The sequence below is a fragment of the Rhinatrema bivittatum genome, chromosome 14, assembly GCF_901001135.1.
Source record: "Rhinatrema bivittatum chromosome 14, aRhiBiv1.1, whole genome shotgun sequence".
Taxonomy (NCBI): domain Eukaryota; kingdom Metazoa; phylum Chordata; class Amphibia; order Gymnophiona; family Rhinatrematidae; genus Rhinatrema; species Rhinatrema bivittatum.
Window position 1 is genome coordinate 47845303 of NC_042628.1, and position 21622 is coordinate 47866924.

A 21622-nucleotide genomic window follows, 5' to 3' on the forward strand; every position below is an offset into this window, starting at 1 on the left:
AAAAAGGCTCCAGGGGTGATCCGGGTAACTATAGACCAGTGAGCCTGACTTCAGTGCTGGGGAAAATAGTGGAAACTATTCTCAAGATCAAAATCTTAGAGCATATAGAAAGACATGGTTTAATGGAACACAGTCAACATGGATTTACCCAATGGAAGTCTTGCCTAACAAATCTGCTTCATTTTTTTGAAGGGGTTGTTAAAACATGTGGATAAAGGTGAACCGGTAGATGTAGTGTATTTGGATTTTCAGAAGGCGTTTGACGAAGTCCCTCATGAGAGGCTTCTACGAAAATTAAAAAGTCATGGGATAGGAGGCGATGTCCTTTCGTGGATTACAAACTGGTTAAAAGACAGGAAACAGAGTAGGATTAAATGGTCAATTTTCTCATTGGAAAAGGGTAAACAGTGGAGTGCCTCAGGGATTTGTACTTAGACCGATGCTTTTCAATATATATATAAATGATCTGGAAAAGAATACGACAAGTGAGGTTATCAAATTTGCGGATGATACAAAATTATTCAGAGTAGTTAAATCACAAGCGGATTGTGATACATTACAGGAGGACCTTGCAAGACTGGAAGATGGGGCATCCAAATGGCAGATGAAATTTAATGTGGACAAGTGCAGGGTGTTGCATATAGGGAAAAATAACCCTTGCTGTAGTTACACGATGTTAGGCTCCATATTAGGAGCTACCACCCAGGAAAAAGATCTAGGCATCATAGTGGATAATACTTTAAAATCGTCGGCTCAGTGTGCTGCAGCAGTCAAAAAAGCAAACAGAATGTTAGGAATTATTAGGCAGGGAATGGTTAATAAAACGGAAAATGTCATAATGCCTCTGTATCGCTCTATGGTGAGACCTCACCTTGAGTACTGTGTACAATTCTGGTCACTGCATCTCAAAAAAGATATAGTTGCGATGCAGAAGGTATAGAGAAGGGCAACCAAAATGATAAAGGGGATGGAACAGCTCCCCTATGAGGAAAGGCTGAAGAGGTTAGGGCTGTTCAGCTTGGAGAAGAGACGGCTGAGAGGGGATATGATAGAGGTCTTTAAGATCATGAGAGGTTTTGAACGAGTAGATGTGAATCAGTTATTTACACTTTCGAATAATAGAAGGACTAGGGGGCATTCCATGAAGTTAGCAAGTAGCACATTTAAGACTAATCGGAGAAAATTCTTTTTCACTCAACGCACAATAAAGCCCTGGAATTTGTTGCCAGAGGATGTGGTTAGTACAGTTAGGGGTAGATTTTCAAATACCGCGAATAGGCGTACTTTTGTTGGCGCTCCAGGCGCCAACAAAAGTACGCTGGATTTTAGTAGATACGCACGTAGCCGCTAAAATCCGGGATCGGCGCGCGCAAGGCTATCGATTCCGTATAGCCGGTGTGCGCCGAGCCGCGCAGCCTACCTCCGTTCCCTCCGAGGCCGCTCCGAAATCGGAGCGGCCTCGAAGGGAACTTTCCTTTGCCCTCCCCTCACCTTCCCCTACCTAACCCACCCGCCCGGCCCTGTCTAAACCCCTCACTTACCTTTGTCGGGGGATTTACGCCTCCCGGAGGGAGAAGTAAATCCCCGCGCGCCGGGACGCAGCCTGGGGGTGGGTCCGGAGGGTGCGGCCACGCCCCCGGACCGCCCCGGGCCGTAGCCATGCCCCCGAGCCTGCCCCGGAACGCTCCTGACACGCCCCGAAAACGCCACTGCGCTCGGTCCCGCCCCCGACACGCCCCCCTCCTAAAACCCCGGGACTTACGCGAGTCTCGGGGCTCTGCGCGCGCCGGTAGGCCTTTGTAAAATAGGCTCACCGGCGAGCAGGGCTCTTAAAATCCGCCCCTTAGTGTAGCTGGGTTCAGAAAAGGTTTGGATAAGTTCTTGGAGGAGAAGTCCGTTAACGGCTATTAATCAAGTTTACTTAGGGAATAGCCACTGCTATTAATTGCATCAGTAGCATGGGATCTTCTTAGTGTTTGGGTAATTGCCAGGTTCTTGTGGCCTGGTTTGGCCTCTATTGGAAACAGGATGCTGGGCTTGATGGACCCTTGGTCTGACCCAGCATGGCAATTTCTTATGTTCTCAAGGGGCAAAGTATTCTCATTCAAACTGACAAATTTGATTGGGACACAGGGTCGTGGACGTCTCTGCCAAGAGGCAATAAAGATATAGGAATGGGCATGCAATCAAGCTTACCTTCCGTGGATCACCAACCAGAACCTCCTCAACAGGGTATTTTGTCTGCATGGATGGGCCCTGAAACAGTCAATAGCAGACAGGACTGTTTGATTTCTGGGGGCAACTTGAAATTGACAACTTCGGAAGAAGATAGAAAATGGTTTTATTCTTCCCACCGTACTCAGATCTGCTCAGGATGTTTTTTCTGCTCAGCTGGAGTGCAGATCTCATGCATGCTTTTCCACAGATCCACTGATAGCCAGAACGGTATAAAAAGCCCTCAAAGACCGGGGTCATCTGATTCTTATTGCATCAACTTGGCCCAGACAAGTGTGGTTTGTGTATATAGTATAACTGTCCATCGGTCCTCTGATCTCTCTTGGAGCAGATCCATCCTTGTGAACCCGCGAGGAACATCTGAACCTTCCCTTTTTCAACTTGACACCCCATTCTCCTTGCCCAAAGAAGTTGTGGACTTACTAGTGTGTGCCAGAAAACCTTCAACTAGGAGAGCTTACAGCTTTATTTACATATTTGTATACGGTCATTCCAAATAAAGACCACAACAGTTTACAATTTAACTTACATAAAATAAAATTAACGCAGTAAACTATGCATCTTTAAGAAAAAATAAAATCAGATAATCAAGCTTTACATCAATGTTAGCGTAATCCATCACATGGATATTCTCTTTAATTCTCTCATATATGGTCATAAGTGTTCTTAAATAGCCAGGTTTTAAATTCACATTTACATTTCTTTCCATCCATTAGTATAAGCAATGCCTTAGGGATAAAATTACACTCCTGCTATGGAGAAAGCACGATCTCTCACTTCACATAAGTGAACACTCTGAATTGAAGGAACTATTAGTAAACCCTTATTTTTAGATCTAAGTGAACACTGGGGAGTGTAGAAATGTAAAGTTGCCCCAATCTAACAGAATCTTGGGAATGAATAATGTGAAAATTAAGAATTTTGTACTGAATTCTGAAAATTATTGGTAACCAGTGTAAAGATATCAATGTCGGAGGGATGTGATCAAATATTTTACAGCCAGTTAGAAGTCTTGCTGTAGTATTTTGCAACACTTGAAGTGATTTTAGAATGTAAGCAGGGAGACTAAACAAAATTAAGTTACAATAATCTAATTTGGTAAAGATTAAAGTTTGTAGAACAGTATGAAAATCGTTAAGTTAATGGTATTGTAAGAGATGCAATTTACTGTAACCAGATTTAATCAGCTTTTTAACATGCTTGCTCATAGAGTTTTTCATCTATCAGGACTCCGAGATCACTCACATGGTTTAATAGCGCAATTTTACATGCACCTAGATTGAAAAGTGTTATCTCACATTAGATTAACATTAAATCCCATTAAGGCTGTAATAATTTGGTTGAATAGAAATCTCTCTCTTCGTAAGCCTTTGTATCGCAGCCATATAGATGTTTAATACTTTAGTAGTGTGCTTAATTGAATTAGTTATAGGAATATAGAATTGGACATCATCAGCATGTACATAGAATGTAAGTCCAAGGCCTGCTAGCAACTTACTTAGTGGAAGTAGGTAAATATTGAAAAGGGTGGCCGACGGAGCAGAGCACTGTGGCACATCTGTATCAATATTAAAAAGGTTAGAAAAGTGATTACCAATTTTGACTTGAAATGGTCTTTCAAATGTATTTATTTATTTATTTATGCTTTTTATATTCCGTCTCTCTTAGCGTTATCCTTAGCGGGACCCATACTATGGAACTCCATGCCCTTGGATTTAAGACTACAACGAGAAAACAAAACATTCAGAAAAAATCTAAAAACTTGGCTATTTAAACAAGCCTTTCAAAAAGAGAAGGGAGAATAGATTCCAAGGACTTGCAAGGTTCAAAGCAGGGAAGTGCAAGAGACAAAACACCCACATAAACAGGAATCAATAAGGGTGTTCATTTTTTAATAGAATTCATCACTAAAGGATAGTTACATTTATAGAATGAGTCCTGAACTCAAACTGCTATAGATTTGACCTGGACAGAATAGTGGTCACACTCATTTAACATCTAGCTTTGATTAAAACTTGTTACCGAACCTATTGGCACCTGTTTAAACGGATAAATTTTAATAACATTATTTTTGTGCCTTACTGTAAACCGTTGTGATGGTACCCACCTTAATGACGGTATAGAAAAGATTTAAAATAAATAAATAGCCTGGCTCGTGGTAGCACTCCAGGCCCTGACTGTACAATGGGGCAAGCAGCATCCTGGGCAGAAGCAGCTTTGGCCTGTCCAGAGGAATTTTGCAAGGCAGCTGTGTGGTCTTCCTTGCACTCTTGTGAAATGTTACAGACTGGACATCAGGCCAAGGTAGATGCTGCCTTTAGGGCAGGGATCATTAAGATGCCCGGCAAGGAGTAGCTTTGGTAAATCCCATACGTAATGACTGGTCTAGCAGGAAGAAAAGGAAGGTTTAAATTATTTGTGCCTGATAATTTTGTTTCCTTGAGTCCTGCTAAACCAGTCAGAAACCCACCTAGGAGCACGGGGTTAAACAGAGTATGATCATGTAACATACTCTTATTTCTAAGGGTGCTTGTTCTCTCTTGGTGATAGAACCTTTTTTCTCACTTGGATTAGTCATATGGGCCCTATGACATATTAAAAAAGAAAAGAAGAGGGGTATTCTGGATAGTCCCAGTGATCTGGCAATAAGTTGCTGATTTGGACTGGGTCCACACCCCTCTTATGGCACAGTGAGGTCATAAAAGAGGTGTGTCCTCTGTCTCCATCAACTGTGGAGGAAGGATATCCCATGTGTAATGACTGGTCTAGCAGGACTCAAGGAAAGAAAATTATCAGGTAAGAATAATTTAATCTTACTCCTGCACATATGTGGATGTGTTCCTTTCACATAGGTTAAGGACCAAATAAAAAAAGGGGACAGATGGATCTTTGTAGTATGCTTGCTTCTAACTATAACTTTCCTGTGCTGGAAGAAAACTGTAAAAATTCTGCTTACTATAATTTGCTAAAAAGAGTCAGGTATGGGTTCTGTCCCTAGGCGTCCCCTACACTGAGTGAGAGTTTTTCATTTGAATCATCCCCGTACCAGGAGGGATGGGCCCAGATTCTTTCCCAGCAACAGATAAAGGTTCATCTGTGGGTTTTCCCTGGACTAGGTAGGGGTTCAGGTGTTAGAGTACTTCCTCTGGTAAATCTTACAAAGCTAATTAATTTTGTATGTATGTGTTTTAGGAACACTACGTCTTTGTGGTGTGCACTCGAAGCATGGACATACTACAGACCCGACGCTATGGTTACTTTCAAGCCAAAGAAGACAGTTCAGTAACACCTACGTTTCGGTAGAGATGGATGATGCCACAGGTAATTCAGAGCCAGAGCCTGTATATTTATAGGAATGAATATTATTTCAGACCAGTGCACAGCTTAGCTTCATGACCTTCACACCGGATGAAAGTTGGATCCTTTGCAGCTTGTGATACCTTTTATTGGACCAACATTCGAATTATTCAGAGACACTGCTGTGCAGAAGCCTTCCAAATTGCTAAGTCTAGTTTTTGGAGGTCATTATCTGTATAGACAGGACTTGTGTAATCTCAGCATACACAATAACATCTTTGGGTAAGAACATGCCATACTGGGTCAGACCACGAGTCCATCAAGCCCAGCATCCTGTTTCCAACAGTGGCCAATCCAGGCCAAAAGAACCTGGCAAGTACCCAAAAACTAAGTCTATTCCATGTTACCGTTGCTTAGTAATAGCAGTGGCTATGTTCTAAGTCAACTTAATTAATAGCAGGTAATGGACTTCTCCTCCAAGAACTTATCCAAACCTTTTTTAAACACAGCTATACTAACTACACTAACCACATCCTCTGGCAACATATTCCAGAGTTTAATTGTGTGTGGAGTAAAAAAGAACTTTCTCCGATTAGTTTTAAATGTGCCACATGCAACTTCATGGAGTGCCCCCTAGTCTTTCTATTATCCGAAAGAGTAAATAACCGAATCACATCTACTCGTTCTAGACCTCTCATGATTTTAAACACCTCTATCATATCCCCCCTCAGCCGTCTCTTCTCCAAGCTGAAAAGTCCTAATCTCTTTAGTCTTTCCTCATAGGGGAGCTGTTCCATCCATGACGCCAGCTTCAGCTGTCTCTACAGCTTCAGCTCCAGTTCCTGTATCCATGAATCCAGCTCCAGTGCCTGCTTTTGCGCTGGCGAATTCAGCTTCAGCACCTGCTTTTGACTGAGTTCCAGTTGCCCCAGAGACTGCAAATCCTCCTAGCCTTGCTCCAGCTCCAGACCCAGACCAGGCCCTGATTCCAGTATGGCAAAATCTACCCCCATGTTTGTTCTGGACTTTACCTTCCCAGGTTAGGTCTGGGACCCTGGAGGTCTTTAAGAAATCCACTAATCAGTGAGGGGAATGGGATTCTGTCAGGGTCAACAGGGTTTGAACCTGTGGCCCTTGGAGTTTCAGTCTGTAAACATGCTGAAGAGCTAGAGAGGTTGCTGACTCCAGGAAGTACTAACATTTTCACCCTCTATACTGTGGAGAGCTAGACACAATTCTGCAGCAGTCTGAATGGACCAGCACTGGGTGTACCCCAAAATAAGGCCCTCCTGGAAAGCAAACAGTTCTGCTCCATCCAACCACCTCTGCATCTGCCCCATGGAAGCGCTATTCACCTGGCCTCTGATCCTGATCACATTCCAGCCGGGCAATCATGTTACAGTGCCTTATCTTGCTAGCCCATTCCAGTGTTCCTATCTTGCTTTCCAGTTCCAGTATTTCTGCTCCACTTCTCTTTCCTGGCTCCTGTCCAGCCCCTGGGCTCCATCATCGTGCCTTGGCTTTGCCTCTTCAGGTACGCACCTTCCATCAGGGGTAGTCTTGGATTGCCAAGCCCTGATAGCAAACTAATCCTGGCAAGGCCAACTTAATTCCTTCCAGATAGTAGGGAGGCAGACAAAGGTGACAGTACAGATACCTTTGACCTTCTCCCCTAGAGATTCCCAAACTTCTTGGCTGCTTCAGTACATCTGTATCCTATCTATCAACTGTCTCTCAAATTATTTCCTTCCCCCAGCTCTCGTGGTGCAATCTTTGTTCCCTGTACGTACCAGGATCAATCCAGTCTGCTGGGTTATGCCTCCCCTCCAGCAGATGGAGTCAGAGATAACTGAAAAGGCACCTCGTTGATACCAGTGTGCCACCTGCGTTCCCTTCAGTATCTCTCTGACTCCAGCAGATGCAGAGGCATAACCTGCGGTTCTGTTCCCTGTCAAATTGACTTCAAATATTTACACTTGTTTGACCAGGTTTGGTTTCATTTATATTTTTTCTATTAACTTTGACTAGATCAATTAAAATTATTTAAAAAAACTCCCAAAAAACGTCTTTTACAAATTTTTTCTTCCTCAGGCAGGCCTTATACCCAGAGATTTTGGCCACTAGCCCGGAGGGGAAGGAGACTATTTACCGGTGGGCCGGTCACTTTTCTCCTCGTTTAGTTACTACTTTGCTCCAGAGAAGTTTCTTCCTCTGGTTGTGTCACTGTCCGTTCTTTTTCACCAGCGAGGTTTTTTCCTCTGGTGCTTGTGACATGAAAAAAGAAGGAAAGAAAGGCAGCAAGGTTTTGGATATTTTTAAATTTCTGTCACTGTTTGTGCCTGTCGTGTTCCCCGGGCCTCCGGAATGGATGGAATTTTTTCACCCAGTCTCCACAGTTTTAAATTCGCGCCATTTTCATGCCTCGGAGGCATTCTTGTGCGGCTTGTGGAGACGCAGGGAGCCGACTCTCCCGCGAGGGTCTCTGTTCCCGTTGTCTCCCCGGGGGTGAGGGACCCTCGCGGAAGACGATGCAGAGCAGGACCTCCCGATCTCGTAGCGCCTCGGAGGCGCCGGTGGCCAAACGTTTTCAGCCGCGCATGCTCGGAGGCTCAGTGGCAGCCATTTTGAATGCATCGGATGCCGATGCGGAGCAGTGCTGGGAGGGGGAGGTGGATCCTTCTCTCTCCCCACTGGCCTTAAGTCCCGAAAAACAGTGCGATTTGATCGCTAGTGCAGTCCCTCCCTCTAATTTTACTCCGGAGGAATCTTTAAAGACACAGCCTCCTTTTTCACCTCAATTCATATTATTGATGCACAAAGCCTACTTAGAGGCTGAAGCAGCACTATCTAAAGCAGGGACTATGCTGACTAATCTTTTGCCTACAGCTTCGAGCATGGGGGTGTCAGGTTCAGAACTTCCTATTCCTACGGTTTCTGGGGTTCCCCAGTCCTCAGCACTTGCGGATCCTTTCCTTATGGACCTAGCCAACATGGATGTAAGTAAGGATGTGGATTCTGCCACTCCACTGGAGGGAGATGATCCGCAGGTGCTGCGATTATTCACTAAAGAGGAGTTGGATCCCTTGATTCCATATGTGCTCCGTGAGTTGGAAGTTCCTTTATCATCAAAGGTCCTACACCCTTCCCAAGGGGATTCAGTTTTATCCGGTCTTCGTTCTCTCTCCCCCAAACTTTTCCTTTTCATCCGAAACTTTTTTAAATTGTTTCTAAGGAATGGGACTCTCCAGAAGCATCCTTAAGGGTCAGTAGAGCAATGGAAAAACTCTGTCCCTTACCCTTGGAATCTTTGGATCTACTTAAGATTCCTCAGGTGGATTCAGCGGTTACGGCCGTTGTAAAACACACTACGATCCCTGTCACAGGAGGGACGGCACTGAAGGATCTTCAAGATAGAAAATTGGAGATTTTACTTAAACGCATTTTTGAAGTTTCAGCTTTGGGGGTAAGGGCAGCTGTTTGCAGCAGCTTTATGCAGAGGGCTACCCTTCGATGGGTTCAGCAATTACTCACGTCACAGGAACTTTCTCCTGAGGAAACTGAGCAGGCGAACCGCATGGAATCAGCGGTCGCTTACACGGCTGACGCATTATACAGGACTTCTGCTCGCACGATGTCCTCTGCAGTCTCAGCCAGGAGGCTCTTATGGCTCCGCCACTGGGCGGCGGATTCTACCTCTAAGTCTCAGCTGGGTTCTTTCCCTTTCAAGGGTAAACTTTTGTTTGGCGAACAGCTGGAGCAACTTATTAAAGACCTGGGAGATAATAAGGTTTATAAACTCCCGGAAGATAAGCCCAAGGCTTCCCGGTTTACAGGTACCTTCCGGGGACGTTTTCGAGGTCAACGGCGTTTTCGTGCCGGAAGAGGGACCCCCTTCGCTTCACGGCAGACACCATCCAGGTCTCAGGCATGGACACATTCCTTTCGTGGCAGGCGATCTCAGCGTGGTGAGACCTCGCACACTTTCGCCCCTCCTAAGTCTTCCCAATGAAGGGACGCCGGCCCATTCCTCCATACCACTGATCGGGGGACGTCTCTCCCAATATTTCGAGGAATGGGTCAAGATAACTTTGGACCAGTGGGTCCTCAACATTAGAAATCACGGTTACGTTTTGGATTTTGTTCACCTGCTTCGGGATTGTTTTCTAATATCTCCCGGCGGTCCTCTGGAGAAACGGGTTATTCACCAGACGTTATCTCGACTGCAGGCGCTGGGGGCGATAGTCCCAGTTCCAGCAGCCGAACGTCGAACAGGTCGTACTCCATTTACTTTGTGGTTCCCAAGAAGGAAGGTTCGTTTCGTCCGATATTGGATTTGAAGAAGGTCAATCGACACTTACGAATCCCGAAATTCCGTATGGAAACCTTGAGATCAGTAGTTGCAGCCGTCCACAAGGGAGAATTTTTGGCTTCTTTGGACTTAGCGGAAGCTTATCTTCACATAGGAATACAGGAACACCATCAAAGATTTATGTGGTTCATGGTGCTGGGCGAACATTACCAGTTCTGCGCACTTCCCTTTGGCCTGGCAACAGCTCCACGTGTCTTCACCAAGGTGATGGTGGTGGTGGCTGCGAGCCTTCGGAGGGAAGGAATATTAGTACATCCCTACCTGGACGACTGGTTGATTTGCGCAAAGTCGAAGGATCTTTGCAATGCAGCGGTACGATCAGTCTTGCTTCGTCTCCGCTCACTAGGATGGGTGATCAGTTTTTCCGAACGTCACCTAGTCCCGTCGCAAGTACTAGAATTTCTGGGAGCACGCTTAGATACCACGGTAGGAAAGGTTTTCCTACCACTGGGGCGCATGGAAAAGTTGATGACCCAGGTACGAACCCTGTTGGATCTGCCCTTGCTGACGGCGTGGGATTACTTGCAGGTTCTTGGTTCTATGGCATCTACCCTGGCATTGGTACCATGGGCCTTTGCACATTTACGGCCTTTTCAGAGGGCTCTTTTATCTCGATGGGACCCCAAGTCTGAGGAGTTTCACATGCCCCTACCATTGCTAGAACCAGCGAGATCCAGCCTACAATGTTGGTTGGTTCCACATCATTTACTACAGGGTGAAGACCTGGAAGCTCCTCAATGGATCATAGTCACAACAGATGCCAGCTTGACTGGTTGGGGAGCGGTTTGTCAATCCCGATCGGTACAGGGCCAATGGTCCCCGCTCCAAGCAACATGGTCCATAAATCGACTAGAAACAAGGGCTGTCAGGTTAGCACTATACCAATTCCTACCGATTGTTCGTCACCGAGCAGTCAGGATACTGTCCGACAATGCAACCACTGTGTTGCTTACATCAACCATCAAGGGGACACCAGGAGCCACCCGGTAGCCTCCGAAGCGGCCAAGTTGATGGCTTGGGCGGAATGTCACCTGTCTCACATAGCAGCTTCGCATATAGCCAGGGTGGACAACATTCAAGCGGATTTCCTCAATCGGCAATGGCTAGACCCCGGAGATTGGGAACTTTCCGACGCAGCCATGACGCTCGTAACACGCCGGTGGAGAGTTCCTCGCCTGGACCTGATGGCAACTCGCTTGAACATCAAAGCGGCCCGGTTTTTCAGTCACAGAAGAAAGCACGGATCAGAAGGAGTGGATGCTCTGGCTCTTCCGTGGCCCCTAGACATTCTACTATATGTGTTTTCCTCCGTGGCCCTTGGTAGGCAAGATTCTTTGACGCATAGAATATCACTGGGGGCCAGTCATTCTGGTGGCCCCGGAGTGGCCAAGACGACCGTGGTTTGTGGACCTCATCAATCTACAAGTGGACGGTCCTCTACGTCTTGGTCATCTACTGAAGCTTCTGCGTCAGGGTCCCGTATATTTTGATCAGGCAGATCGCTTTTGTCTAGCAGCCTGGCTTATGAGAGGAGACAGTTGAGAGAGAAAGGATATCCCGAGGCGGTTATTACAACTCTGTTGAGGGCGCGTAAGACGTCTACATCTCTTACTTATGTTAGAGTATGGAAGATATTTGACTCTTGGTACAGCGGGATAAAGGTGTCCCTGCGTAAGACTACCATAGTTAACATTCTTGCCTTCCTTCAGGCCGGTTTAAAGAAAGGTTTAGCTTATAGCTCGCTTAGAGTGCAGGTATCAGCCCTGGGCTGTTTGCGTGGTAAGATTGATGGGTCTTCCGTTGCTTCTCATCCCAGTGTTCGTGTCTTGCGGGAGCTAAACATTTAAACCCGCCAGTACGGGCTGTGTGCCCTTCATGGAGTTTGAATTTGGTTCTCCGTGGTCTTTCTAACGCTCCCTTTGAGCCTCTTAAATGAGCCACGCTGAAGGATTTGACTCTTAAACAATTTTTCTGGTGGCTATCTGTTCAGCTAGGCATATTTCAGAACTCCAAGCTTTGTCATGTAGAGAGCCGTTCCTGCGCATTTCGGATTCTGGCATCTCTCTTCGTACGGTGCCTTCCTTCCTTCCAAAGGTAGTCTCAGCTTTCCATGTCAATTAGTCTGTGGAGTTACCAGCCTTTTCAGATGTGGATAAAAGCTCACCTCACGGTCGAGAAATGTGGAAGTTGGATGTTCGGCGGGTGCTTCTTCGTTACTTGGAAGTTACTAATCCTTTTTGCCTGTCTGATCATCTTTTCGTATTATGGAGCGGTCCGAAGAAGGGGAGTATGGCTTCCAAAGCCACCATCGCACGCTGGCTGAAGGATGCTATTGCTTCCACGAACATATGTCTTGGGCGTCCAGTGCCGGATGGACTTAAAGCTCGTTCTTTCCATTCACAAGCGGCGTCGTGGGCTGAGAGCCAGTGTGTTTCTCCTCAAGAAATCTTCAGGGCAGCAACCTGGAAATCGTTGCACACTTTTGCTAAACATTACCGTTTAGATGTCCGAGCTTCGGATGTCTGTTCTTTTGGCAGCAGTGTGCTTCGAGCGGGACTCTGGGTCCCACCCCGTTTAGGGCAGCTTGGGTACATCCCAGCAGTCTGGACTGATCCTGGTACGTACAGGGAAAGGAAAATTAGTTTCTTACCTGATAATTTTCGTTCCTGTAGTACCAAGGATCAGTCCAGACGCCCGCCCAGCAAGGTTTCATTTCTTCCAGTAGAGTCTGTTCGTAGGTATTTCTTTTGCCTTCACAGATATATTCCTACGGATGACTTCCTACGGTTTCTTTAGGCTTGGTTGCCATTGTTCAAATGATTTTTATATCTGTTACTCTCAATCTGTTTTTTATAAGACAGTTACTTTTACTTGATCTAGTCATTAGTTATGGGTTTTTTTCTGCTTTGATATTAGTTATACTGAAGGGAACGCAGGTGGCACACTGGTATCTAACGAGGTGCCTTTTCAGCTATCTCTGACTCCATCTGCTGGAGGGGAGGCATAACCCAGCAGTCTGGACTGATCCTTGGTACTACAGGAACGAAAATTATCAGGTAAGAAACTAATTTTCCTTTCTGAGTGTCCATGGGTGGTTGTCAAAGTAGACAGGTGAACATTCCTCTTCATCCTGCCAGACCAGTGAACCTGTGGGATTCTCCTTCCTACCAGCAGATGGGGACAGAGAGTGAAAGCTTCCTTTCTGATGTCACTACCATAAAGGCTGGCGCAGCAGAAGAGAAGTCGGTAGTATCTGCCTCCAACAGATGGTGAGAAGCACAGGTGTTGCTAGTCCAGCAGTTTGAGGAATGGCCCTAAAGCAACTGCCTTCCCTAAGGTTGCTTTCCCTAGGAGCCAGGACCAGGGTGGGGAGCCCCTTGGGATGGCAGCCTCCATAGGTCTGATCTTCCCTCCCCAGGGCAACCAGGTGTTGCGGTCTCCTGGTTTCCCAGATGAAAGTTTCCAAACAGTAATTTAAAAAAATATTTAAAAAAAATGGCAAAACAGCCCAACCTAAAGCTTCCACAGCCTGCCCCAGGTATGAACAAGGAGAGGAAGTGCACCAGATGTGGGACCCAGCAGGTGCCTAGCATCACTGAAACCTTTTGCCACGATTTTGATGGTGAGAAGCAGCCCCTGGCAGAGGAAGGGTGTGAAACTGGGGGAAATGAACAGCGCACGCTGGGAGCAGAGTCTTTTCCACTGCTGCTCGAGCCGACTTTAGGTCAGTCAAGACATTCCTCCGTGGCATCAGAGGGAGTAGCAGCCCCAGCTAAACAGTGCCCGTGGCCAGGAAAAGCATGGCAAGGCAGAGTCCCCGGGGCAGAAGCCCAAGCCACAGCCACACTGGGAGGATTGGAGACCGGATATAGAGGCCCTTGGGGGGGTTAGAAGATGAAGAATTCTTCTCAGGAGGAGATTTTAGTTGAAGAGGAGCTGAAACTAGGGACTGAGCAGTGTCTCTCTTTAGATCAGAAGACCTGAGGGCCTGATTTCAAAGGTCTTGCAGGTCCTTAGTCTGAAGGATGAGGTGCCCAAGGCCAGAATGAAGGGCAATCCTATTCTGACAGGGATAAAGAAGCCATGTAAATCCTTTCCCATCCATCCAGCAATCCTGGATATGCTGCAGCGGAGTGTAAGCTTCCAGAGTCTAGGCTTAGCCATGCAAAGGCTGTATCTCATAGAATAAGGATAGACTTCTAAATCTGCCCAATGTAGATGCAGCTATTTCTGCAGTAGCAAAGAAAGCTACAATCCTTGTGGAAGGAGGAGTAGGCCCTTAAAGACACCCAAGACGCTCCTGAAAAAGGAGGGTAGAAAGGTTCTTGAAAAAAGGGTTTTGAGCTTTCAGCCTTAGCCCTCCAGGTGGCTATTTGTGGTGGCTATGTGGCTAGGGCCCTTCTAATCTGGTCTCAGGAAGAGGTAGGAGCTTTGGCTAAACTGCGGACGTGACCCTAGTAGAATCTGCAGCAGCTTTTGTGGCAGATACTGTGTATGACCTCAGAGTTTCAGCCAAGTTAGCAGCAACAGAGGTCATGGCAAGGAGGTTTTATGGCTGAAAAACTGGGCAGCAGACTCTGCGTCCAAGACCAGATTAGGAGAGCTACCCATTAGAGGGAAGCTATTGTTCGGAGAGGACCTAGAGAAAATGGTCAGAGTTTGGGGAAGAACGAGGCCCCACAGGTTGCTGGAAGAAAGACCCAGAGAGTTTGCAAGGGGGGGGGGGGCAAATGGAAGCAGTGGCCCAGGGAGTATAGACAGAGGTTCAGTAGAGGCTAGATCTCCTGCTCAGTTAGGATTCCGGGCAGATCACAGTCCTTTTTTGGGGAATAGGCGATTTCCTAAGGAAGGGAATTCCCAAACCCCCCTTAGTGACAAAGGCACACAATGACGGGGAGCAGGCCTTCTCCATGGGTCCCCCCCAGGTAGGGGGCAGATTACAAAACCTTTACCAGGAGGGGGCCTTGATATAAGCAGAGGGTATCACCCAGATTTAAAATTCCCAGTAAAAGATTTTTTCATCTCCTCTCATACAAGGCAAGCAGAAAAGAGGCTGTCCGGCAGCCCCTGGACAGGCTAGTCCAGTTACAGGCCATTATGCCGGTACCTGCTGGTCAGGAGGGCACCAGAGTGTATTCCATTTATTACCTAGTACCAAAGAAAGAGGAAAGCTTTCGGCCAGTACTGGACCTTAAGCAGGTGAGCAAAACATTGGTGGTTCCCCATTTTCATATGGAGTCACTAGCAACAATAAAGGCGGCCGTAAGATCAGGGGAATTCCTCGCAGCCCTAAACCTATCGGAGCCATATTTTCACATACCCATCAGGAAGGATTTTCAGTGCTGCTTGCATTTCGAAATAGGCCAGCATTACCAGTTCAGGGCTCTGCCCTTTGGACTGCCAACAGTGCCAGGGACTTTTACAAAGATAATGGTGGTTAGTAGCAGCTTTCCTAAGGAAGGAAGGAAGGAGTCAAAGTACACCCGTACCTGGATGACTGGCTAATAAGAGCCGACTCCCAAAAGGAGGGACAGCAGGCAACAGAGAGAACAATTCAAGTCCTGGAGAAATTAGGCTGGATTGTGAACAAGGCAAAGAGTCAGTTAAGACCATCTCAGACGGTGGGGTACTTGGGGGTGCTTTTGAACACCAAATCAGGGAGAGTGTATCTCACAGACAAAAGGAGAGGGAAGCTGCAGAAGCAAATAAAAGCCCTGTTACAAAGCCCTCTTCCATATATGTGGGAGGTATCTACAGGTTCTAGGTTCCGTGGCAGCAGTAATTGGGGTAGAGAGCTCACATGTGTCCCCCTTCAGGCACACCTGCTACACAACTGGTCGCCACAAAGTCAACAGTATGACAAGAAACTTCAGTTAATGTCCCGAACCAAGCAGATTCTGCAGTGGTGGCTAGATTCAAACAATCTAACCAGAAGAGCTTACCTAGACTCTCCACAGTGGACAATAGTGACCACAGATGCGAGCCGTTTAGGGTGATGGGCACACTATCTGGGCCAAGTAGCTCAGGGAACCTGGCCGTACCAATAGTCTCCAAGTTCCACAAAGGTATTAGAGTTAAGAGCAATCAGGCTAGCCCTAGGCCATTTCAGATCCTGTTACAGAATAAAGCAGTACAGGTTCACTCAGACAATGCCACAGCGGTGGCCTATGTAAATGAGCAGGGGGCAGCCCTCATGAAAATGGCATAAACACATTTCTTGGACATCTCTGCGGTTCACATAGCAGAGGTGCACAATTTACAGGCAGACTTCCTCAGCCGGCAGAAGCTAGATCTGGGAGAATGAGAGCTAATGGAAGAAGTGTTTGCGCTCATAGAGGGTGCATGGGGAATGCCACAGTGGGAGCTCATGGCAACAAAACGGAATATTAAGGCCAGTCGGTTCTTCAACTGAAGGAAGGACAAGGATTCAGGGCCAACAGACCAGTTGGCGTATATATTTCCGCCCTGGCCGATGATAGGCAAAAGTGATCAGGAAGATCTCCCAACATCCAAAATGGGTGGTACTAGTAGCAACCAAATTGGCCAAGGCGACCCAGGTATTCAGATCTGGTAAGACTGAAGATGGCGGAACCAATCAAGTTCCAAAGAATAGCTGCACTCCATAAGAACATGCCATACTGGGTCAGACCAAGGGTCCATCAAGCCCAGCATCCTGTTTCAAACAGTGGCCAATCCAGGCCATAAGAACCTGGCAAGTACCCAAAAACTAAGTCTATCCCATGTTACTGTTGCTAGTAATAGCAATGGCTATTTTCTAAGTCAACTTAATTAATAGCAGATCCCTGTACGTACCCGGATCAGTCCAGACCATGGGTTATGCCTCCCTTCCAGCAGGTGGAGACAGAAAAAAACTTGAAAGGCACCCTCACTTAACCTAGTGTGCCTCCTGCATCCCTTCAGTATTTCTCTGTCTCCAGAAGATGGAAGTGGTGCAAACCCTGCAGTCTTGCCCTGTTTCTGGGGTTTAGGCTACCCCTTAAAATTAACCAAAAGTGAACTAGCTATAAGTTGTGAATCAAGCAAGTTTAAAAAAAAAAAAAAGAGAAAAGAAGAAGTTCTTCTGCAGAGGGAAGTTTTCCCAATCCTCCCAGAGGTTTGTTAGATCCTGTGGGGTCATCCTTTCTGGTAGCAGGTTATTGGAGCTGGGGTTGGTAACCCCATGGGGCTCCAGACAGGTAAGGACCTGGGGAAGAGATTACTGGTGGTCCAGTCCCTTTCTTAACCAGTGGTGTTTCTGAGCATTTAAAAAAAAAAAAAAAAAAATCAAAATGTGTGAAAAATTTTTCTTTTTTGGGCTGCTGCAATCCAGGACCCCTCCCCATCAGAATCGCCATATTTTTGACTAATTTCGCTGCGTTTTTCACGTGTTTTGGGCCGTTTTTCCCTCTGAACTGATCCGTGGTACTACAGGAACAAAAATTATCAGATGATAACCAATTTTCTTGTAATGGACTTCTCCTCTAAGAACTTATCCAATCCTTTTTTATACACAGCTACAATAACCGCACTAACCACATCCTCTGGCAACAAATTCCAGAGTTTAATTGTGCATTGAGTGAAAAAGAACTTTCTCCGATTAATTTTAAATGTGATACTTGCTAACTTCATGGAGTGCCCCCTAGTCCTTCTATTATTCAAAAGAGTAAATAACAGATTCACATCTACCTGTTCTAGACCTCTCATGATTTTAAACACCTCTATCATATCCCCCCTCAGCTATCTCTTCTCCTTAAGCAGGGGGCCAATAATTATGGCAAATTCAGCAAAATTATCTCTCATGGCCTGCCTATTGATTGAAGAAGCGTTATTAGAACAGGGTACTCAAGCCAAGTGGTCTCTACGCTGCTAAAGGCCATGAAGAGAACCACGTCCTTCACATACAGTCGCATTTGGAGGGTTTTCAAAACCTGGTGCAAAGGTAAAAGGTTGAGCCTGAGGAAAGCGGGGATTGCATCAATCCTGCAGCTTTTACAGGAAGGGCTATACAAAGAGCTAGTGGTTAATACACTGAGGGTGCAAGTGGCGGCAATCGCATGCTTCAGAAGGCCATGCAGAGGAATCTTTGTGGCCGCTAACCTAGATGTGGTGGGCATCCTCTCAGAGGAGCAAACAAGTGAGACCACCTTGAAAGGTCATAGTTCCACCTTGGGACCTGAATTTAGTATTATGGGCGCTAGCCAAAGCACCATTTGAGCCCATTAGAGATGATTCTCTAAAAGATCTGACTCCGAAGACAGTGATGTTGGTTGCTGTGTGCTCATCAAGAAGGATCTTGGAACTTCAAGCACTGTCTTGCAGGGATCCATACCTATCCTTTTCAAAAGAAAAGGTGGCAATCAGACCGGTATCAACCTTCCTACCCAAAACAGTATCAGAATTTCATCTCAATCAGCCCATCTCTCTACCCGGTTTTAGGAAGGATGACTGCATGGGGAAATGCAGGAACTTGAGATTCCTAGATGTTCGCAGAAACTTGCTGAGATACTTGAAAGCGGCCAGTGACTTCAGGAGATTGGACAGAATAGTCCTATTCGCAGGGCCCAGAAAAGAATAAGTGGCATCCAAGGCCTCGATCACTAGATGCATCAGGGAAATAATAGCAGTGGCCTACATGTTGATAAACAAGCCAGTTCTGGAAGGGCTTAGGGCACATTCTACGAGAGTACAAGCAGCGTCTTGGACAGAATACAGAGCAGTCATGCTAAGGGATATTTGCAGGACTACCACTAGGGCATCCATCCACAAAGCATTATAGATTGCACCTCCAGGAAAGGGAGTAGACAAAGTTTAGCACAGGGGTGCTAGAGGCAGCACTAAGAATCCCACCAGGGGTGAATACAGCTTAGGTACATCCCACAGGTACACTGGTCTGGCAAGACAAAGAGGAAGGTAAAGTTAACTATAATTGGCTTTCCTTGAATCCTGACAGACCAGTCTATATCCCACCCAAAAGAAAGAATCTATATATCTAATAAATGTATAAATAAAGAATATAATACAGACCCAGATAAGCATCTTAAGAGTATAGGGAGAAAGAGAGCACAGCGGAATGCAAAGGCAATTTATTCTTCTGGTTTTTTTTTGTCATTTTGTTTGATTTTTCTGGATTCCTATACTGCAAAAAAATATATATATAGAGAGAGAGAGAACCAGCGATCTAGAATACCAGGGGGAATATACACTCTGGGGGAGGACGAGACAGTCAAAGGAGCAGGCCGGGTGATGAGCTGATAAGGCTCCTTTAAAAAAAAAAAAGAGAAAAAGGAGGGGGTTATAAAGGAACAAGCAATAGGCCATGCTTTGGCAAAAGACTGCTGATTTCCCTTCTGCAGGGCCAGCCTTTATGGTAGTGACATCAGAAAGGAAGCTTTTGTACTCTGCTCCCATCTGCCGATGGGAGGGAGAATCCCACAGGTTCACTCCTCTGTCAGGACTCAAGGTAAGCCAATGGCAGATAAGACCTAATTGTATCTTCTACTTTCATTGGCCCATGTCACAACATGGTGAGACTGGGGCACTGCTAAATTTGATCTCTATGAAATCCAAGTTTCATTCTGAAAAAGATGAGCCATTTCTGATATTTTTAATAGGATACTTGCAAGTCTTCTCTTCGCCTAGATGAAAATTGTTCTGACAGTGTAATGGGTTGGCTTGGATAACCTGTGGCTTTGTTTTGACTATGCTGGGTGCTAGGGGTTGCGGTCATGAAGATGAAGAGTGCCCCTGTGAACAGCCTCAGCCTGGACTTCCTCACAGAGTTTGCCATCAGCATGGAGAAGCTGGAAATCGATCGAGGTTGCAGAGGGGTCATCCTAACTTCTGTAAGTAAGAGGCCAAGCCTGGAACATCGTGTGAGGCACCTGACTGGCACTGAGCAGACAGAGGCATTGTGTGAGATAGTATGGCCATAGTTATCCTGGGGGGAAACTGGCTGTTTATAGCAAGCTTCAAACTAAGGCTTCCCCTGGAGGTAGTCACTGCAAGTAGGGATGGGAATTGCTTACAAATCTGCTACTATTAAACATTCATATGTTGTTATTTGTATAGCACTAAAAGGTGTACTACATAGCGCTTCACAGAGATCCATGACAGATGAGAGGCACTGTGGGATAGTCTTGGTGGAGACTTCCCTCCAGCTATCAGGGCAGTAAGGATTCCTGTGTTCTGACTAGTACATGCCACCTGGGAAGAAGATAATTTTATAAAAACAGTGGGCCAGATCTTAAAATCTATGCGCGGGCTTAGATTTGTTCGCCCAACCGGGCGCGAACAAATCTACGCCGGATTTTATAACATGCGCGCGCATGTTATAAAATTCAGGCTCGGCGCACGCAAGAGGGTGCACATATGTGCACCTTGTGTGCGCCGAGCCCGAGGGGAGCCCCGATGGCTTTCCCCGTTCCCTCCAAGGCCGCTCCGAAATCAGAGCGGCCTTGGAGGGAGCTTTTTTTCCTTCCCCCCCCCCCCCCCCCCCCCACCTTCACTCCAAAAGTTATGCCTGCCCGAGGCAGATGTAACTTCCGCCGCCATGCCCCTGCACAGGCCACTGTGCCAGAGCACTTGACACCGCCCCCGGACCACCGCCACGCCCCCGGACCGCCCCTTTTTGCAAGCCCCGGGACATACGCGCGTTCTGGGGCTTCCGTGCACTGCCGAGCCTATGCAAAATAGGCTCGGCGCGCGTAGCTTTTGAAAATCTGCCCCAAACTACACATGTACGCTTAAATATATGTCACACATGGGTTTAATATCTATCACATAAAATCTTTTATATGAGCAACCGTTAAATAAAATTTGTAAGAAGCTTTATCATTCATGGTGTATAGAAACTCCTCCTGTAACTAATGATCAGTGACCAGAGAGAGATTTATCAAGTAGTAAGCATTGCATATTCTTGATATACTAAATACAGAGACCTATAAATACTTATTTGCTTAGGTTGTATCAGCTCCTTTAGGATTACTATTGAAGCAACAGAAGTGCTTTCTACGCTCAAGAAAATTGGCCACAAACAGAAAGAAATAGCACTTTCTAAAGCTTTCCGTAACTAAACGTTTAATCATTTGGATCCCAGAAAATGGCTTTTGATATCCCTTTCTCTTCTCTCTTGTTCCTCGAGCACCAGCTGGATGCTGCGACTGAAACATCCCCTTAGTGTTTAAGGCAATAAGCCAAGGGACCCTGAAGGGCCTCCAGCCATTTACTCAGCTTACCGTTCATTGCATTTAACCCTGGTTTTTCCCCAGCATGGAACTTCTTGGGGTGCTAGAATGCTTACTGCTGGATAGAAATGTAAGAGATCTCCCTCAGAAACAGGCTAAAAATCAATGATCCCTGCAAGTAAAATTGCAGTCTTCTAAATACTTATCCTGCCATATAATGATTATGGCCAGTAGTTAATTGGGTAAAACAGAAGCGACTTTATGGCATCACACAGGTTAAAACAACTGAACAGGAGCCACTGTCACTACAATGGCAAGAAAACAGAAAACTCCCTTACCTGCAGTCCCTGACGGTACTGATGACAGGAATCCTGAAGCAACTAAATAAGTTAAAATGGAGGCGGCTTCCCTTAAGGCATCATTCTCTTTATTTCAGAAAATAGTGGATGAGGTGGAGGACAGGACTTAAGTGTTGGAAGGTAATATGCACTGCTGAAGGACTGGACTGGATTTACCAGTAGGCAGAATAGGCAAGGAG

The 21622-nt window shown here is 46.2% G+C and overlaps 1 protein-coding gene across 10 annotated transcripts in view; it reads left to right on the forward strand.

The window, feature by feature from the left end:
- The window catches only part of ECI1 (enoyl-CoA delta isomerase 1), a 72008-nt gene that overhangs the window by 20111 nt on the left and 30275 nt on the right, over positions 1 to 21622 (forward strand). For 5 of the 10 annotated variants that reach the window (XM_029576283.1, XM_029576291.1, XM_029576290.1 and 2 more), the window contains 2 exons: positions 5428 to 5556; positions 19616 to 19743. The exons of the other annotated variants lie outside the window; for them this stretch is intronic. In XM_029576283.1, the coding sequence (XP_029432143.1) occupies positions 5428 to 5556; positions 19616 to 19743 (257 nt within the window). The remainder of the gene's footprint in view (positions 1 to 5427; positions 5557 to 19615; positions 19744 to 21622) is intronic. 10 annotated transcript variants of the gene reach the window in all.